Genomic DNA, 18,524 nt, shown 5'->3' on the forward strand with positions numbered 1-18,524 from the left:
CACAGGGTTTGTCTCACATTTTCCTATAGCTGCAACCCCAGGGAATTCAGTGCCTTTTCTGACCTCCTTGGTTCTGGGCACTAGCACTATACACACATGCACACACAGCAACAACAACAACAACAAATTACCTTGCACTGACTGTTTTTCTGTCTGTAGCTTCATTACATACTTTAGTAAATCTAATCTAAAACTCCAACCTCCAAAACTCTAGCTTTTCAATATTATCTATCAGAAATTTTATTTCTCATCTTTAATACCGTAATTATGTATTTTTAAATGATTGATGCTTAAATAACACTTCAGGTGTACAACCATAAAGGAAACATTTCCAGACTTCTCACTTAACTTTAAAATCTAAACAGTACGAGCAAGAGATTCATACAATTGTCGTGCCTGATTCTGCTTGGATCTTAAAAAGAAGCCTACAGTCTCTACACTGGGTAGGCAGCTGTCATCCCACTTCAGAGAAGGCTGAGGGTTGGCAGGGTAGGACCAGACACTGTGCTTTCATGCCCACGAGGGCTTTAGTGCACAGAGCACAAGCTGAGTCATGGTGGGAAGTGGAGAGTGGCTGGCCGTGTAGTGAGTCCAGCCTCCACTGTTTCCATGGCTTTTGTATCTAACTCTAGAACATAAACTGTCTGGATTTCTGCTGATGTGTAACAAACTGTCCCCAAACCAAGTGCTCATGACCACCGTGGTGTCAATTCTCTGCTCTCAGGGTTGCCTGGGACTCGGTCTCATGGTTTGGCTGGTTTCATTTGAGGATGTTCATGCAACTTCAGTCTATGGCAGGTGGTGCCTCCATGCTCACAATTATTTCCTTTGGAAGCCGAGACTCACTCGGCTGGGACCTTGAGACAATGGAGTCTTTCCTTCAGATGACACCTCAGTGTGGTCTCTCCATCAGTCTGGCTGTTGTTTCACATGACACTCTTGGGCTTAAAAGCACAAAACTGGAAACTTCAAAGCTACCTATGCCTTAATTCCAGAGTCACATGTGCTACATGCCCTGGGATAAACTGAGTCACAGCACACACTCAGGTTCAGTCTGAGAAGAAATACTCAGCCTGAGGCACTGGGGCCATCTTTAGAGATCAGCCAACTTACTTTAAGAATTAAGTTCTTCTTTCCATTAAAACACCAAATCCTCTCCACTCTTTTTCTAGTTCCTTGTGTCTTCTGTGGTTTGCCTAAACCTACAAATATCACCTTCTTATCCATCAACATGAAGAATGTCCTGCATTGGAATCCACCAGAGAGTCTACACGGAGTTGAAGTCACATACACTGTGCAATATTTCATGTAAGTTGCTTCATTTTCTTGCAGCTAGTTTATAAACATAGACTCAGACTCCTGTCAATTGGGCAAAGATAAACTTTCTATTTCCTTTGAAAAAAAGTTCAGACATTTCCTGTTTCCTTGATATTATAGTAAATTACAAAGTGTTTGTTTTGTGGAGGCAGAAACAGTTAACGTTCAGGCAACAGCATTAGGACATACCTACAGAAATTGAGACAATGGGACTGCAATATGGTACTTGCCACCAAGCCTAGAGACCTGAGTTCCTATCCTGGGACCCACATGTTGGGAGGAAAGAATTGACTCCAGCAAGTTGTGTTCTTATTCATCCACATGTGCATTGTGGTATGTGCATGTGTGCAAACACAAGTACACAGGCACATATACAAGTGAGTAATAAATGAGATGAATGCAGAGAAGAAGTTGGTTAAAGCAGTAGTCTCTGGTATACAGTCAAGGCAATCCGTCAACTCTGAGACCTCGAAGCTGACAGAATCATCATTCTTAGCTGAAACCGTGCAGAATTCAATGCAATGGCTCGCTCCCACTAAACAACCACAAATAGACACTTTTCATGACTGTCATGACCCTTCACAGGCAAGCAAGAATGAAAAATAGACAACGAACATCTCCAGAGATCAAAAGAAAAGGACACAATCCAGACCACCAACTGCGTAGCAGGCAAATACCATAGAGCCAGACGTGAAACAATCACAGACTCTAAGCAAGCCAGCACCTCTTTGCTTTAAGAACTGCCTTGTATTTAAGATTTCTTTTTCTTTATGTGTGTGTTTTTGTTGGTGTACCTGTCTGTGTGAGTGTATATCGCATGTGTGCAGGTACCCAGGAAGGCCAGAAAGGGTGTAAGATCCTCAGGCGCTTGAGTCATAAGCAATTGTATGCCACCTGATGTAGGTGCTGGAGACCTCTGGAAGAAAAGCAAGTGTCCCTAACCACTGAGCCATCTCTCCAGCCCCTTCTCTGTGTTCCTAACCACTGAGCTATCTCTCCAGCCCCACATTTGTACTGCTTGAGCTCTGAGTGAAAATAACCCCACAATAATAAGTGTTAAAGTGCTAAAAGGGCTAGTCTAACACTCTAAGAAGGGTTAGTGTCTTCACCAACAGAAACTGATGAAATGGCCCCAAGGGCTGCAGTTTGGTGATGCGGGATGTCACAGGAAGGGAGCTGAAGTGAGTGGCATTCATTGTGGAGGCCCAGACACAGTGCAGGGAGGGATCTAGACTGAGGGAAATTCAGGAAGAAAAGGTGTCAGAGGATAGGTGGCAGCACAAGATGATCATGCCCTTCCAGGAGTGCCATGAGCTACAGCAGCCCCCAGGAGTCCACGAGTCAACAGGAGCAAGCACTCCAGCAGAAAGAATAACAGATTTCATTTTTTAAAAAATTATTTGACAGAAGCAGAGGTTTAAAATTTTGCACAGAAAAGCCTCATTAGACTCCCACTCCTATACTTCAGGCTTTTAAATACTATTTTATTCTTTCCCAGTTCTCAGGGTTTCTTAGGTTCGGGTGGACGCCTCTGCTGGTTTCACTTGGGAGTTCTCATGCAGCTCTTAGTCAGTGACAGATGAGGCTTGCCTAACATTCAGCCAACAGGCAATTCAAAGCACGGTAAGAAATTAGGCTAGCACCTACCCATAATTATTGACAGTGATAGAGGAAAGTGGCTTTCCCATGGAAGGAAGAGAAGAATTCATAGAGTAATGGTCTGGGTAGTCTTATTAAATGGATAAACAACATAATCTTTTCTGCTTGCTTACTTGCTTGCTCTTGTTTTTGAGGTGATATAGCCTGGGCTAGCCTCTGACTTTCAATATAGCTGACAGTGGCTTTGAACTCCACATTCTTCTATCTACTACGCAAGAGATCAGATTATAGGCATGTACTGAAAAACAGGGTTCTATGTAGGATTTTTCTAGCTCGAATAGTGACTGTAGATATGACTGTAGAGCTTCCCTGTTTTCTTGGCATCCATGAGGAATTGATTCTGGACCCCCCACAAATGCATGAGACCTTTCTGTAGGATGACACTGACTTTGCTTATAATATACATATACCCTCCTATACACTTTAAATTATATCTAGGTTATTATAATACATGCTACCAAGGTAAATACCGCTGAAGGGCAGCCAGACTATAGATGTCCAGTAAAGATGCAATTCTGTCTCCAATGTTTTCCATCCACCATTGGTTGAATCCACAGAGGGGAAACTGTGGATATAAAGGGCTGACTTGCATCATTATTTTAATAACTAACTTTTCGGTGGTTTTCAAAACTATTCCTTACTTAAAGGTTCATAAAGAACTAATATGCCTCACAATTATGGAACACTTAAATCTTATCAATTCATTTCATCTTACCTCATGTCTTTTTATTAAGATTCAAACCAAGTAAGAGTCGTTGCTTTATGACAAACATGTGCATCAGGTCTGACCTGCATCAGGTCTCACCTGATTTCTGTCTATGTAGCTGCCTAATCAGCCTTCTGTCTATAAGTAGGATAAAATGCCCACCATCATTTACCCCAAATACTTCTGGTTAATGAGCTGAAGGGTAATTTATTTCTCCCTTATACTTCCTGAAATGTTTGCTAGTTCGAACTTTAGAAACTTGTTGCACATTTGCAAAATAGGATGACCATTTTTGTGCTTGGAAAATGAATTCTGACCACTAAAGGAGGGTGAAAACGTCTCCTTCTCATTGTCTTGAACCCTATTCTCATTTCCAAGGATGATCTCAGGAGCTTCAGCCATGCAGAGAGAAAGAGCTCACCAGCATGTCCTCACTTTTCCTTCCATTAGGTGGGGCAAAGAGCTTGCTTTCTCCTTTCAACTTTCAGTGCTTCAGAAAGAGCTCTAAAAATAACCAGAATCATAAATTGTTGAATGGGAACAAAAAAGTTGTATTGTGCAACTTTTAAATGACTACTTTAAAAGATACTTGCCCTGTAGGAGCTCTGGCATGCCTGGGTTTGCACTAGGTGGACAGGAATACAGGGCACAGTGCTGGATGAGGTCAGCCAGTCCTGGGATCATGGCCAGGTTGTGAGCCTAACTGGGAAACCCTGAGCAGGTTCCGTGCTTCTATACTTTTTAGTAAGGTTTCTTTCCAGAGTAAAATTTTTAAAGCTTGAATTGCACCCACAAAATATTTTAATGTAGAAAATGGTATAACACCCAAAACATCAGCTTTGGTGCTGGCAGAAGTGATTCCAATTTTAGATAAACCTACTACTTCTGCAAACCTGACTGGATCCCTTAATCTTACTGAGTTTCAATTTCCTTCTCAGTAAAAATTGGGCAAAAAGCAATGACATCCACTTCCTGGGGCTGCTATGCAATTCAGTGAGGTGGGAAATGTAAGCCTGTCGTGCTAGCCTCAGCTCATCACAGGCACTTTTAGGTCTAAATAACTTTAAAAGTCCACAGTCTTTACATAATTTTAAAATTTCAATCTCTTTAAAATATCCATCTCTTTTAAAATTCAAAGTCTTTTTACAATTAAAAGTTTCTTAACTGTGGACTCCACTAAAACAGTTTCTTCCTTCAAGAGGGAAAATATCAGGGCACAGTCACAATCAAAAGCAAAAATCAATCTCCAACTGTCCAATGTCTGGGATCCAACTCATGATCTTCTGGGCTCCTCCAAGGGCTTGGGTCACTTCTCCAGCCATGCCCTTTGTAGCACACACATCGTCCTCTAGGCTCCAGATGCCTGTACTCCACTGCTGCTTTTGCTCTTGGTGGTCATCTCATGGTACTGGCATCTCCAAAACACTGCGTGACCCCTTCAGTCCTGGGCCTTCAATTGCAACTGAAGCTGCACCTTCACCAATGGCCTTCCATGGCCTCTCACAGTGCTAAGCCTCAGCTGCTCTGCATGACCCCTTCATGCCTTCAAAACCAGTACCACCTGGGTGACCCTTACATGTTACCAAGTCCCACTGCAGCAGGAGTACAACCTTGGCTATCTCTGGAACACAGCCTCTTTGTGCTTTCAGAAAACAATTCCCAGAAGATGTCACCTCAATGTCACCTCTAATCATGCTCACTAGAAAGAGCCGGAGACCAGTGAGGACTCCACAGGACTTGTTCCACAGGAGATTAGCGTTACTGGAATATTTGTCAGCTCTTCTATTCAAATATCAGTAACAGGAATTTTCCCCTTGGTCAGCAGTTGCATGGTAAGGAGGTGCCCTACCCTTGGCAGAGTGAGGCAGTTTAAGACGGGGAAGACAAAAGAAACAAACAATGACAACACTTTTCCAACTTCAAGTCAAGACCTGTTAACAGGTCAAGAAACCAACCATGAGCCCAAAGCAGGAGGATCAGGAGTTCAAGGTCATTGCCACCTACACAGAGAGCTCAAGACTAGCCTGGACCATGTAACACACACACACACACACACACACACACACACACACACACACACCTCAAAAGATCAAGAAAAAATAAAATAAAATAAAGTTGAGAAGCAAATTGCTTTTGAGTAACAAAAATATTATCTTTTATGGAAAGAAACATAATGGAATGGACTGGTAAGTAACTAAATTCACAAGGAACAGAGAAGTTTGGCTGTGATCTGGTTAATCCTGTTTCTCTGTGTTAGATAGTATGTTTCCTGAATGGAATCAAAATGTAACTGTAGATGTAAACACAGATCCATTTTTCTTTTGATCATTGATCAGAAAGTCCCCAGGCAGTGTTGAGAATCTGCAAGAAGTTGATTAAGATCTGACTGTATTTGTAGCGTGTTTGACAGATGTGGCACTTATGAAATGAAAGAGATTTGCTTCAGACCTCTGTTACCACATCCTTCAACGACTTTGGTGATAGTCAGTAATGTTGCCACATCTTCCTTGTCAAGACTTGGTCTTCCTGGGACTTTTGTGATTGATGTTTTGCCACGTGACCTTTTGCTGATATTCTCAAGTCTATGATGCTCCTGAAGTTTTGATCCGAGCTTTGCTCTGGGTATCCATGACTAAACCTTCTATGAGCAATTTGTGTATTTACTCAAAAATCTCACTCCACCCTCTTTCTTGATTATCAAGCTCCTGCATTTGGAGAACTTTTACATATCTTAAACTCAGCCCAATATTGCTGAATGTATTAGTTTACCCTCCTCCCATCCTTCCCTCCCCCAATCTCAAAAGCCCACTCTTCTTTGGTGATCTTTATCCTGGCAAACAGTATCACATTCCACACACTTGCCCTAAACAGAAAGAGATATTGCGTCATCTTTACCTGTGTGATCTCTTGCATGCACTCAGTCACCCGGTTCTTGTTTCTGTGGTGTCCTGGTTCATTTCACTGCCTTGCCATCATCCTTGTACATAGCACTCGTCCACCTGGATCACAGCAATGCGCACAAACTGCTCTTACTACCAACACACTGCATTCTCTGCAGACTACTGGTCAACCTCCTAAACCACTCCTTTCATCTTGTTCCCCAATAGCCCTGCTTTAATTTCTTCAATAGCATCCAGTACAACTCTGTCTTGCCCCACTGACTTATCATTTGCCTGGATGTTTTATGCCAAGGTCTCTTTTACCTGAGAAGTGCAGAAAATATTTTTCCCTCCCCATTTTCTTTGGGATGTTGTATTTTAACAGCAGCAACAACAACAAATTAGTATGAACACTGTAGTCAGTTCAATAGCGATGTGATTATGGTATACCCTCACATTCTACGTCCTAGTAAATTTCCCTTAGACTCTTAGTACTTGGTAAAGTTTTAAATTTTCTGAGAATGTCAAAGTAATTTTTCTTCCAATAAACAAAATGGTTGACTTTCCTTTAGTTTGTTTCCACCAAACTGGCCTCATATATGTATATAGTAGACTGAAGGTTTAATTACTGGAGACGGATCACACAGTATGTAAACATTTTACTGTAGCTGAAGGATGCACTATCCACACTGTCATTCTCATAAAAGCAAGGTGTTTATAGAAACTCTGACTCATGTTCCCGACAGCTAATGAAAATATCACCAACAGCAAAAGTGGATCTGATTATATCAGAATGACAGGCATCTGTGTTTTGCTGAAGACAAAGTCTTCCATTCAATTTCATATAATGACTTTTTTTTTCATTGTAAAGCATGTAAAGGACTTCATTATTAATTCATAGTTTCTTTCTTAACAGATATGGGCAGAAGAAATGGCTGAATGCCTCTAAATGCGGGAGTATCAACAGGACCTACTGTGACCTTTCTGTTGAGACCTCAGACTATGAACACCAGTTCTATGCCAAAGTGAAGGCCATTTGGGAAGCCAGGTGCTCCGAATGGGCCGAGACGGAACGCTTCTATCCTTTCTTGGAAAGTGAGTAATACCGTTCTCCAGCATTGCTAGGCTGGATTTCTGGTATGATATTCTGTCCTCATAGGCAACTTTTCCCAGAAGAAGGGGTCTCCTTGACTATTGTCTGTACATCAAGTTGAATAACCAGACCTGCTGCTTCGTGTGACTGAACCCCAGAGTCAAATATATAGACTGATAGGTTTGGCCAAAGGACTTTAAGGTCTCTCTCAGATTCAGAATTAAAGACAGGTGCCAATAATACCAGATTTTTATTTCATTTCATCATTTGATGGGGACTTTGCATTAAAAAAATATTGTAGATTAGTAAATTGTTGATGTTTGCCCAGAAGTTTATATGGTGTCCTGATCACACAACTAAGTCTCCTTTTCATTAAACTTGGTATTGTGTTTTGTTTCTAGATGTAACTCAGAATTAAGACAAGAATCTTACTGTTATTTGCTTCTATAATTTTCCATTCCCTGATATGTGACTGACCCAACCATGAAGGATGCTGGCAGGGCCACCATAATGAAATGCTTAAGGGCTGCAGAGGCCCCGGGAGGTGTTGACTTTCCCAGTGCTCTGCCAGATCAGAGGCTGGTGACCTATGCCCTCAGGTCAGTCCAGCTCCTATGTCTATTTTTCTAAAGGTCATGAGATGAGAATGCTATTTAGATTTTTAAAATAGTTTTTAATCAAAACAATATTTTTGACATTTGAAAATGATATGAACTTAAATTTCAGTGTCAGGGTTAGAGAAATGGCTCAGCTGTTAAGAGAATATGTAGTTCTTGCAGAGGACTTGGATTTGGTTGCCAGCACCCACATGGCTTACGACCACATCAAAATCCAGTTTCACAGGATCTTATACCCTCTTTGGGCCTCCCTCCACTAGCAATGCATGCAATCTGTTGCACAGACATACAGGCAGGAAAACCACCCATACAAGCATAAAAATAAATACATTTAAAAATAAATTGTAATCCATAAGTATTATCTAGAAAATATTTTGTAAGTTTCAGTGTCTGTATATAAAGTTTTCCAGAACACCAACCCTGTTCACTTACTTACACTACAGCCAATGGCTGATTTTCCAAGACAAACTGAGTCCTTGCAATTCATGTGCCCTGCAAAGCTGCTGGGCTTTTATGGTAAAAGGATCATCCATAAAAGGGTGGTTTTAATTCTCTGATTCCAGTAGAATTGTCCTATAGCTTTACCTCAGGGGAGGAGGGGTTCACACCTAAAGATGTTTATACCCTCTTGTCCTCTAAGCTCAAGTCAGCCCACCAGAGGTTGCCCTGACAACTGGCGAGAAGTCCATCTCTATTGCCCTGACAGCACCAGAGAAGTGGAAAAGAAATCCACAAGACCACACTGTTTCTATGCAACAGATATACCCCAATTTGAAGTACAATGTGTCTGTGTATAACACTAAGTCGAGAAGAACGGTGAGCCTGGCCTGGGATGGGGTCTATCCTCTGAGCTTCCCCTTCTGTACTTCCATGGGCATGGGTGGTCCTGGTGCTTTGGTTCTCTTTGTGAGAATATGGCAGCTTATACTATCCAAGAGAGATATCACACAAGATACAAGGCAAGCACTCTGTCCACAACTCATGATGTCACTATTGGACATCTCACTTGATGAAGTTTCTGTGCTTATACATCATCCACCAGACACTTTCCAGGAATTTAAATTATATATATAATATATGTGTATGCATATGTGTGCTAAATACATATATATCTGTAATATATGTATATATTGCATATGTGTTATATATTTGTAACATATGTTTGTTTATATATATATATATATATATGAGCAAGAGGAACACAGGACAGATCTAAGAAAGAACTCTATCCTGAGTTGTTATTTAGAAGTGTTCCTAAAATTAGTCCATCTCTAACTGTGTTCTGCTCAGCTAAAAATATGTTTGGAAACTGCTGGAAAAAATGAAAGCTTACAGTGATATGAAGGATCCAGCTGTATCTCTGCATTTCACTTTTCTGTGGAGCCGTCCTGAGCACATGCTCTCTTTGGCTCTAACCTCTGTCTGTGCTTCTCTGCCCCAGTGGTCCCAGTGTGTCACCAACAGCACACTGGTCCTCAGCTGGCTGGAGCCCAACACTCTGTATTGTGTCCACGTGGAGTCCCTTGTCCCAGGGCCCCCTCGCCTCCCGATGCCTTCTCAGAAGCAGTGCATCAGTACTTTGGAAGGTAAGCTGCAAGAGAAGCTGCAAGAGGTTCCAGCTAATCTGAAGAGAGAGATCTCATAAAACAGAAAAAAAAATAAGAGCTTAGATCATGTTTTTAACAAATCTATGTCTATCAAAATCATTTTAATTTTAATACATTGAAACTATGACAAAAACATCTACTGGTCTAAATGCATTGAACTATCCGGGACTCTGCCTTTGAGCTTGGTCAGTATTAAAGGCTATCACACCACCGAGAAACTGTCAGCAAGGCCCAGGAGTTCATGGCAACAATCCTCCCTAGTTAACATAGCTTCCTACTTTGGGAATACAATGAAGAACTTTCATACACAGCCTCTTTCTTTTCCCAGCCATAGTCACTGTAACAACATCAGGCTTTGAGAACACCCAACAGCTCAAAGGCAGGAAGTGAAGCATTGTCCTGGGAACACTTTGAAACACAGCTGCTTTGATACAAATTACAGCCACTCAAATTGCCTTGTGTTAATTTAATATGGCTGCTCCACAGTAAGAACTTCAACTTAAACCCTGAAAATGGAAAAAAAGATAGACCCTCAAGTCCCCTGTATTATCGAATGGTCTTCATCCATCATTACTCTGACTCGCCCTTCTAACAAATGCTCACAATCTTCTGCCTCATCTCCAGCTAAGAACCCACAGTCCCAGCTCCACCCCCACCCGTCTCAACTGCACCCCTGCCACAACCCCACTCCCACCCCAGCCCCAGCCTCACCCCTATCCCCACCCCTTCCCACTCTACTTTCCTCTTTTCTTTCAAGTTGAAACAGTCCCTAGGAAAAGGAGAGGAGTGTTGGAAACACATTTGAACAAGGAAAAGCTTTCCTTCTGAGTTACTTTATCATGCCGTCTCTTTGAAAAGAAAGCATTCTCTACCATAATGCAAATAAAACTCAAATACCAAGCAAGCAGGGAAGGGACATGAGCAGACTGAGTTGATCAGCTTTGTGTCTGGAATTAGTGCTGGGTTTCCTAACAGTTTGATCAGTGCCAAGTGGTAGGAGTGAATTTCCAATGCAACTCAGTCAACTAGGTACGGATCTCACAAGCTTCTTCCCAGCAAGAAGATAAAGTGCATTTCCTCACCCGTGCAGAAAGGGGACAGATAAAAGTACACCATTTCTAGTGTTGACGTTTCCCACAATATCCCACCTAGTCACTCACCAGAGAAACCTCCTAAGACACTACTTTCTTTAAAAAATAAAAAAAAATATTATCTCTTTAAGGACTATGCCTTGAAAATATCTCTGCTTCCTGCAGTTTCTTACCCCCCCAAATGAAAATGGAATGGATTGGTTCACTGAACCAAATGTGCTATCACAGACCACACTAACTACCAGCTGATGTTGTCACCAACTTCTTAGTCAGGATAACCCCTGTGTACTGGTAAGCTCTGGGGCTACACTGGGACCTGAACTAAGCTGCCATCTAAAGCAGGACAGGTGCGTCCCAGTATTTGCATCAGAGCCTCATTACTGTGTAGGCAGACAAGCACTCTCTCTGGGGACTATTGATGGGGTAGAAGAGTTCTTCAGGGAATGCCCACATTCACTATCACTATCATAATACATCTGTTTCCCATCTACAGCTGGTAGTTAGGGGGATAGAAACTACGCTATTTCATCTCTGTCTGACAGCGAGTGCATCCAACATCCACATGGATTAGAATGTTCCTGTGACACGAATACTGCCTGACTTTATTGGTGTATAAAGAATGTTGTGGGGAGAGGATCGTGGTTTGTGTTACATTTACATGTCTTCTTTCTTTCTCTCTCTCTTTCTCTCTTTCTCTCTCTCTCTCTCTCTCTCTCTCTCTCCCTCTCTCTCTCTCTCTCTCTCTCTCCCTCCCTCCCTTCCTTCCTTCCTTTCTTCCTCTCTTCCTCTTCTTTCTGCAGCTCTTGCAATTCTCCTGAAAACCAGATTCAAAGATTTTAAAGTCAGCTCTCATCATTGTGTAAACCAGATACATGAACTCTTAAGGGTAGGCATCAGGAGCTGGAGAGATGGTTCAGCAGTTAAAAGCACTGATTGCTCTTCCAGAGGTCCTGAGTTCAATTCCCAGCAATCACATGGTGGCTCACAACCACCTGTAATGGGATCTAATGCCCTCTGCTGCTGTGTCTGAAGATAGCTACAGTGTACTCATATACATAAAATAAATAAATCTTAAAAGCGGGGAGGGGGTAGGCATCAGACTGGGAACCCTAGAGACAACTAGCAAGTAGTTCATCCCAAAGGCCATGTGGAAGCAAAACTCCATTTTCCTTGGGCTTATCAGTCTCTTTTTCCTAAGAGTGTCGGTGAGTAGATGAAACTCATCCACATTATAGAAAGCAATTTTCTTTGCTCAGACTCTACTCATTAAAATGTTAATCCATCTAAAAACTGTACATCTAAAGAAATACCTAGAATAGTGTTTAGTCAAATATCTATGCCCTACACAAGCTGACATTTAAAGTTAACCAGTCCAACCTCCAGGTAGTTCACACAAGCTTCACAAGTGTGTCAGACACAGTGGAGAGAGCCTGTATCAGCTCTGTGGTCTGGTCAATGGTGAGCCAGAATTCACTGAGCCTTTTCATTATTGGACATTCTTTTAGTCACACAGCAGGATTCCTTCTCAAATTAATGATATCATATTTTAAAATTATTCTCTCTGTCTGTCTGTCTCTACCTCTCTGTCTCTCATTTTCTGTCTATCTCTGTGTGTCTATTTCTGTTTCTGACTATCTGTCTCTCTCTGTGTGTCTCTCTGTCTTTCTTTCTCTCTGTCTCTCTTTCTCACACACACACACACACACTGCTGAGTCAGTTTACTATTGTTTCTGTGTACACATATTTAGGGCTGACCACTTTAGAATAAATAAGCTACCAAGGTCTTTGTCCCTGGAGAAAACTGAATACCCCTCTCTCAGGAGCCGTTGATTGTCTGTAATTCTTTATGGGTGAGGACTTGTGACATGTCCTCACCCACATTTCCATGTCCACTGGTCTTGTTCAGTGACCATATCTTTGAGATTTCATGGGTGTAGCTTCCCTGTCATATATAGAAGACACTATTTCACAGGACACATCCTGGACCTCTGTTCTTACAATTGTCTCACCCCACTTCAAACATGTTCCCTGGGCCTTAGATATAATGATCAGTTAGTTATATGGATCTGCTGGGTTGGGAACTCCACACTCTGTTGTTTTATGAATTATGTCCAGCCGTGAATTTCTGTAATGGTCTCTACTATAAAAACAAGTTTATTTGATCAGTGAGGGGTGAGAGCACTTACCTTTGGGTATAAGGATACAAGTATGTATTTGGAGTATAATTAGAAAGTATATTGGTTTAAGAAAGTGATATTAGCAGGTTCTCCTCTAGGGTCCATGACCTTACCAGCTATAGCTTGTTACCTAGATTTACAATACCAGGCAGGCATTCCCCCTACTGAGCCAATGTAAGGCCCAATTAGATGGCTGTTGGATACTCCAGGAGGGGTGTGCCACCAATGCTCCCTTGATTATAACTTGTCACATGCTGATCATTGTTGTGGTCTGCAGGATGTATAGTAGGGGAGGGCCATTGATCGATTTTCTCTCTTGGTAGCTTATATTGTACCTTAAATACTGAGAACTGGTCCTCGGGAGAGAGGCACCTAATTCAACATCAGTTTCTCTAATGTCTACTTTCAAAGTGTGTGATATCTGCAGCAACTGGATCTTGCCTTCAAGCTCTGGGGAGCAACAAAGGGCAATGGGAGTAGCCTATAGTATTTGAGGGCTTCTCTGACTAATAACTCAAAGGGAAGTTTCCCATGCCTGGAACTAGGATTTTGTTAAAAAAGAGTGTTACTTTTGGGTTTGAAGAGCTATGAATTACTAAGGTGACAGACCCATTTTTTTTTCACATACATGAGCCAGGATGAGTTTCAAAGCCTGGCATAAGGTTTGGAATACCCAATGACTTATATATTAATGTATCCTTACTGTAAAGATTGGGGAGTGAATGTAGACAGTGCCTTAAGAACTTCATTGTTAGAGAGATGACGAATTCTCAGTTTCTCAGTGTATAGATGAGAAAACTGAGCCCATGATGCAGGTGACCCACCCACAACCTCTTGACACTGCCCAGGTTTCATACCATATTTAAATCATAACTTTGCAATCCTAACCCATGATTTTTTCCATAACAGTTCAAACATCAGCATGGAAGGCTAAAGTCATCTTCTGGTATGTCTTCCTCACATCTGTTATCGTGTTTCTTTTCTCCGCAATTGGCTACTTGGTTTACCGTTACATCCATGTTGGCAAGGAAAAACACCCAGCAAATTTGGTGAGTACTTGTCTTGGTCCAAGACTGTCAGGACAACAGGAAGAGAGAAGAGGAGGGGTAGAACAGATAGTTTCCTAAATGAGCAGAGTGGACTTAAGCTGTTGAACTCTAAAACACATTCTGAGCTGAGAGTAGCTTGGTAGGAGAATGCTTACATAGAATGTGTGCAGTCCTGTGTGTGACCCCCTGTGCCCCAAAACCAGACAAAGCAGTCTCTGTACTGAACTCACTCATGAGCATACAACACTAAAAGTTCCCTAAGTTTGAAATAATCTTATAAGAAGATAAGGTTGTAGAATAAACGGATAAGCTAAGTCATGATCACACTGCCTTTCTCAAAGTTCAAGCCAAAGAAAAATTAAGTCAAAGTTAATAAGTGAAGGCTAAAAATAAAAATAAGTTTTGAGGACTCATGGGGTACGAGGAATCTCTGAAACTTTTTGTGGGCATCTGTTCTCATGTTCAAGCTCAGGTATGAAAGTAAGAGATAGGACACTTACTACAAGCAGAAAAAGTAGCAGAGCAAGGTGGGGCAGTGGACTGGCCAGAAAGCTTGTTGTATGGCCAGTCTACCATGTTCTCCATGAGGGGCTACACTGGAGAGCTGTGTCGTGGGAGAACATGGTGCTGTTGTCAGAGCTTGGCTTTGGTCTACAGAAATTTCAGTAAGGTTCTGGGTTGTGACATCATGATCACCATTATGTTTTAGGTCCAATTGGACTCTTGTTCTAGAAAAATAAAGGCAACTAAGAAGCCATCTAGGGGGAAAAAGATGACAGTCCATTGTATGTTTAATATCAAACTACTCCCCTTGGGAATTACTAAAAGATACATTCTCATATAAATGCATGTAATACATATATCTGTTCCTGTTGATCCCATTCATACAGTTCTCTGCTATCCTGCTCCACTTAGATGCTGGGGTTAGCTTCTTTGTAGCTAATTTTCTTGCAGGAAACTTCACACAGAGATTTGGCTGCATGTGATTTTTTTTAAAGCCTATAATTCTGTCAAACAATGGGGTGAAAGGCCCTGTTGTGCAGTGTTAAATAAAATCATGTCATTGGATGGCAAGAAGATTGTACCCCATCACTGATGCTGCTCTATAACAGGTGCCTTCTGTGTACCCCAAAACAGAACAAAAATCATGTCTGTGGTATTCAAGATGGAACCTAGGACCTCACACAGGGACTGCATCCACTCCTTGGCTATGCTCTCAATTTTTTTTAATCTTTTCTTTTGAGACAAGGTCTGGCTAAATTGTCCCAGCTGGCCTTTCCTCTCTTATCCCCCAGAGTAGCTGGACTATGGGGGTTGTTGTGATCATAAAAAGAGAATGAGCTATAAGAATATGTTTTATCTGGGTGTAGGGGAAGGGGGTACCTTGGTGGGCCCATGCCAAGGCATCCCTTCCCCCTGAGAGATCAGCCACACAACAACGGTATAGTAGAGAATAGAGTTTATTTAAGGCATGGGGAGGAGAGGTAAGAGAGTAGTAGAGGCAGAGAAAAGCAGAGAGAAGGAGAGAGTAGAAAAGTAGGGACCAGCCATGGCCATGTGGAGCGAGTGGGGAAGAGAATGGGGAGAGAGGGGAAGCAAGGGGACAAGAGGCAAGAGAGAGGCAAGAGTAAGAGAATAAGGGGAGAGAAGGGGCCAAGCAGCCCCTTTTATAGTGAGCCAGGCCTACCAGAACTGTAAGGAGGAGCAGAGCTGGCTACCTCCAGGTAACTGTTGGGATGGAGTCCAGGCAGAATACCAACAGGGGTCTTACCAATTTTCTTCATTCTTGGGCATCTCTGACATGATTTAGATGTTTTAAAATATCCCATAAACTAGCAGATGAGACACAAGCTCTGGGGTTAGTTCACATTGTTGTTTCTCCTATAGGGTTGCAGACCCCTTTAGCTCCTTGGGTACTTTCTCTAGCTCCTTCATTAGGGGCCCTGTGTTCCATCCAATAGATGACTATGAGCATCCACTTCTGTCAATGGGAGGAGAGGCCCTTGGTCTTGCGAAGATTATATGCCCCAGTACAAGGGAATGCCAGGGCCAGGAAGCAGTAGTGGGTGGGTTGGGGAGCAGGACGGGGGCGGGGGGTGGAGGTATAGGGGATTTTAGGAGAGGAAACTAGGAAAGGGGATACCATTTGAAATGTAAATGAAGAAAATATCTAATAAAAAATATAAGAAATACATATTTTAAAAAACTAGCAGATGAATTGCCTCTTTTTGTTGTTTTTTTGTTTGTTTGTTTGTTTGTTTTTACCTTATTATATTTTTGGAGTTTTTTTTCTAGCACAGTTTGAAGACTACAACCTTGTATCCATTTCTTTTTCTGGTGTTGTGATAGAGTAACTTAACTAAATCCATTGATGAGACAAGGGGCTGGTTTCCTGTTTCCACTCACAGTTTCAGGTTACAGCCCACCATAGTGGGTTTGGGGTGGAGGTAAGGGTGGTAGGAGCTTAAAGCAAAGTATCACAGAGAACAATGAATGAATGCCCCCAAGGCCCAGTCTGGGAAGACTCTTCCCATATTCAGAGTGTGCCCCCCTACCTCCCTTGGTTTAATTAAGAAAATCTCTCACAAGCATGCCCACAGTTCAACCTCATCTAAGCATAAAGAGGCACTCATTGAATTTCTCCTCTGGTGACTCTATTTGTGTCAATGTAACAATAGAAGCTATCCTATTCCCTTTCCCATGACCATTGTTATGCCTGTGATCATTTCATGTCCACAGTATATCCAGGAAAGTCATCCAGGCAGCCTCAGTCTAATAACAACTGGAAACTCAATGGACTATCTCTAGTCTTACACGAAGCTTTCTCTACGTGCCAAACATAACCCCATCACTGGATGGTCAGAAAATGTTGCACATTATCTAGTGACACTAGAAGTTGGCAGCTATTAGTAATGTCTTTCTAAAGTGAAAAGTTGAAGCCCGTTCTCTTCTCTCTGCAGGTACTGATTTATAGAAATGAAATTGGCACAAGAGTCTTTGAACCTACTGAAACAATCACACTTAATTTTATCACCTTCAGTATGTTGGATGATACTAAAATTTCTCCAAAGGATATGAATTTACTGGACAAAAGCAGTGATGACATCAGTGTTAATGACCCTGAGCACAATGAGGCCTGGGAGCCGCACTGGGAGGAGGTGGAGGGGCAACATTTAGGATGCTCTTCGCATTTGATGGACGCTGTCTGTGGTGCTGAGCAAAGAGACGGAGACACCTCCCTAACCCAGCATGGGTGGCTTAACAGCACCATCCCCACAGGAGAGACAGACACTGAGCCTCAATACAAAGTCCTAAGTGACTTCTACGGGGAGGGTGAAATCCAACTGTCCTGTGAGCCGGAAGAGGCGGCCAGAACAGAGAAAATATCTGAGCCACTGGTGACTTCAGCAAACTTGGACCCACAGCTTGAAGACCTACATCACCTGGGTCAGGAGCATACTGTCTCCGAGGATGGGCCAGAGGAAGAGACATCTATAACAGTAGTGGATTGGGACCCTCAAACTGGCAGGCTGTGTATCCCTTCCTTACCTATCTTTGGCCGTGATCCTGAGAACTATGGTCATTATGAGAGAGACCAGCTCTTAGAGGGTGGCCTTTTGTCTAGACTCTATGAGAACCAGGCACCTGACAAGCCAGAGAAAGAAAATGAAAACTGTCTCACACGGTTTATGGAGGAATGGGGGTTACATGTACAAATGGAAAGCTAGTGCCAGGCTTTCTGTTGACTGCCAACAAATGAAGGAACCATCCCAGGGGGTGAACAGTGTTCAGGTTATCAGTGTCAGCAATGAGACTGTTCTCTCTGTTCATGAACTTTGTCAGCCCTGCCTCATCCATGTGATTGGCTTCCATCCAACCTTCTTCCCAATCCACAGAGAGTCCTAGAGGAACTTTCTGAAATGCAGAGCCCTGAGCTTTGTTGTAGACAGAGTAAGATTTGCAGGTTGGGTGGGGACTTTATACAGAAGAGCTCACCATGATCCCAGTTTATTATTTTCTAACAGTTATTTTCTGAATTTTTACTGTATATATGTAAAAATATTTCAAATCATATTTCAAAATATTTCATAAAAATCATTTATTTTATAAAACCCTTTTCTAGAATTTGTTGATTGTTGGCATAAATTTTTTGCAACTTACTTTTAATAAGGGTTCAACCTCTGCTCTAGCCCACCACCCAGCAGAGGTAGTGGAAGAGAAAAGTTATTAGGATATGGGGGAAGTGAACCTGTTTAGCAATAGTTCTTTGGGGGCAAGCTCAGTCTTCTTGGTCTCAGCAGTTCAGTCCCAGAGCAAACACCAAATATG

At 42.1% G+C, this 18,524-nt stretch overlaps 1 protein-coding gene across 5 annotated transcripts in view; it reads left to right on the forward strand.

Moving 5' to 3' along the window:
* Nucleotides 1–18,323, forward strand: part of Il20ra (interleukin 20 receptor, alpha) — a 48,381-nt gene extending 30,058 nt beyond the window's left edge. The window contains exons 3-8 of one of the 5 annotated variants that reach the window (XM_006512726.1): nucleotides 1,173–1,308; nucleotides 7,478–7,656; nucleotides 8,912–9,087; nucleotides 9,713–9,857; nucleotides 14,056–14,195; nucleotides 17,156–18,307. In XM_006512726.1, coding sequence (XP_006512789.1) covers nucleotides 1,173–1,308; nucleotides 7,478–7,656; nucleotides 8,912–9,087; nucleotides 9,713–9,857; nucleotides 14,056–14,195; nucleotides 17,156–17,923 — 1,544 coding nt within the window. In that variant the 3' untranslated portion in view covers nucleotides 17,924–18,307. Of the gene's footprint in view, nucleotides 1–1,172; nucleotides 1,309–7,477; nucleotides 8,254–8,911; nucleotides 9,088–9,712; nucleotides 9,858–14,055; nucleotides 14,196–17,155 lie in introns of those variants that run through there. The other 4 variants (NM_172786.2, XM_006512729.2, XM_011243169.2 and 1 more) reach the window with 4 other exon arrangements.
* The last annotated feature ends 201 nt before the right edge of the window (nucleotides 18,324–18,524 follow it).

The sequence above is a fragment of the Mus musculus genome, chromosome 10 (assembly GCF_000001635.26).
Source record: "Mus musculus strain C57BL/6J chromosome 10, GRCm38.p6 C57BL/6J".
Lineage (NCBI taxonomy): Eukaryota > Metazoa > Chordata > Mammalia > Rodentia > Muridae > Mus > Mus musculus.